General features: G+C 60.7%; 1 protein-coding gene across 1 annotated transcript; it reads right to left on the reverse strand.

The window, feature by feature from the left end:
• Nucleotides 1-899, reverse strand: GJB3 (gap junction protein beta 3). The gene has a single exon (XM_004614267.2). It carries the CDS (start codon nucleotides 892-894, stop codon nucleotides 94-96), a length of 801 nt encoding a protein of 266 aa, XP_004614324.1. The 5' UTR covers nucleotides 895-899; the 3' UTR covers nucleotides 1-93.
• Nucleotides 900-1,269: the final 370 nt, after the last annotated feature.

Here is a 1,269-nt window from a genome sequence, read left to right on the forward strand (position 1 = left end):
GGTTAGTGAGTTCAAAGCCCCTGTAGGACCCCTCCACCGGTGCAAAACCTTCCTGTCGGCAGCCCCAGTGTCCCCGGGGGCGGCAGCACGCACTCAGATGGGGGTCAGAGTGGGCGCCGAAGCATGCAACTTGTCATTGCCGGGGTCAGGACCCTCCACCAGCTTGTGGTGGCAGCGGCAGGTGGAGGCCCGGCTGGAGGAGGAGGTGGGGCCGCGGCCCCGGGAGGAGCCGTTCTTGTGCAGGCGCCGCAGGATCCGGTGGAAGATGAGGTAGCAGATCTCGCAGATGGTGAGCACGATGCAGACCGCCGAGGCGCCCACCATGAAGTAGGTGAAGATTTTCTTCTCCGTGGGCCGCGCGATGTAGCAGTCCACGGTGTTGGGGCAGGGGGCCACGCTGGCGCACTGCACCAGGCGCGGCATCTCGAAGCCCCGCCAGAGGGTGTGCAGCAGGTAGAGGAAGAGGAACTCGATGAGGAGCTTGAAGACCAGGCTGAGCAGGTAGGTCCACCAGAGCCCGCCGTGCTTCTTGCCCGCGTCGCTATACAGCTTGGCGCACTGGTCCCCGTGCTTCTGGCGGTGGCGCCGCTCACGCTCCTCGCGGTAGGCCACATGCAGGATGACCAGCAGCGAGGGGCATGTGACGAAGATGAGCTGCAGCGCCCAGAGGCGGATGTTGGAGATGGGGAAGAAGTTGTCGTAGCAGACGTTGGTGCAGCCGGGCTGCCTGGTGTTGCAATCAAAGTCCTTCTGCTCGTCACCCCACACGCGCTCCGCGGCCACCACGTACACCAGTACACGGAAGACGAACACCACCGACAGCCAGATGCGCCCGAAGGCCGTGGAGTACTTGTTCACGCCGCTCAGAAGGGCCTGGAGCGTCTTCCAGTCCATGATGCCTGGTGGGGGTGCCGGGGGCCGGGCCCAACTGGTGGAATAGTAGGAAACAGAACGTTAATGGGAAAGAGGGCCTGGGCCCGGGGCTTGGCCTGCGCCGGACGCTGTTCTGGGTTCCTTAGGTGGATGGACACCTGTGGTCATGAGCTCATCACAGGGCCCTCCAGAAATCCAGAGGGTTTTCTTCCCTGAGGAACAGATAGAGTTAAAGTCATAGGGCAGTTCTGCCGGAAAGAAGAGGGCCAACACTTGCAGGTTATAACAAGCATCACCTATGGGGCATTTATGAGCCACCGCATTGCTAAATACTGTATGTAAAAGAGCACATTTAATCCTAATAAGGATCCCACAAAGCAGATACTTTTCTATTCC

Source organism: Sorex araneus, chromosome 5 (assembly GCF_027595985.1).
Source record: "Sorex araneus isolate mSorAra2 chromosome 5, mSorAra2.pri, whole genome shotgun sequence".
NCBI classification, from domain to species: domain Eukaryota; kingdom Metazoa; phylum Chordata; class Mammalia; order Eulipotyphla; family Soricidae; genus Sorex; species Sorex araneus.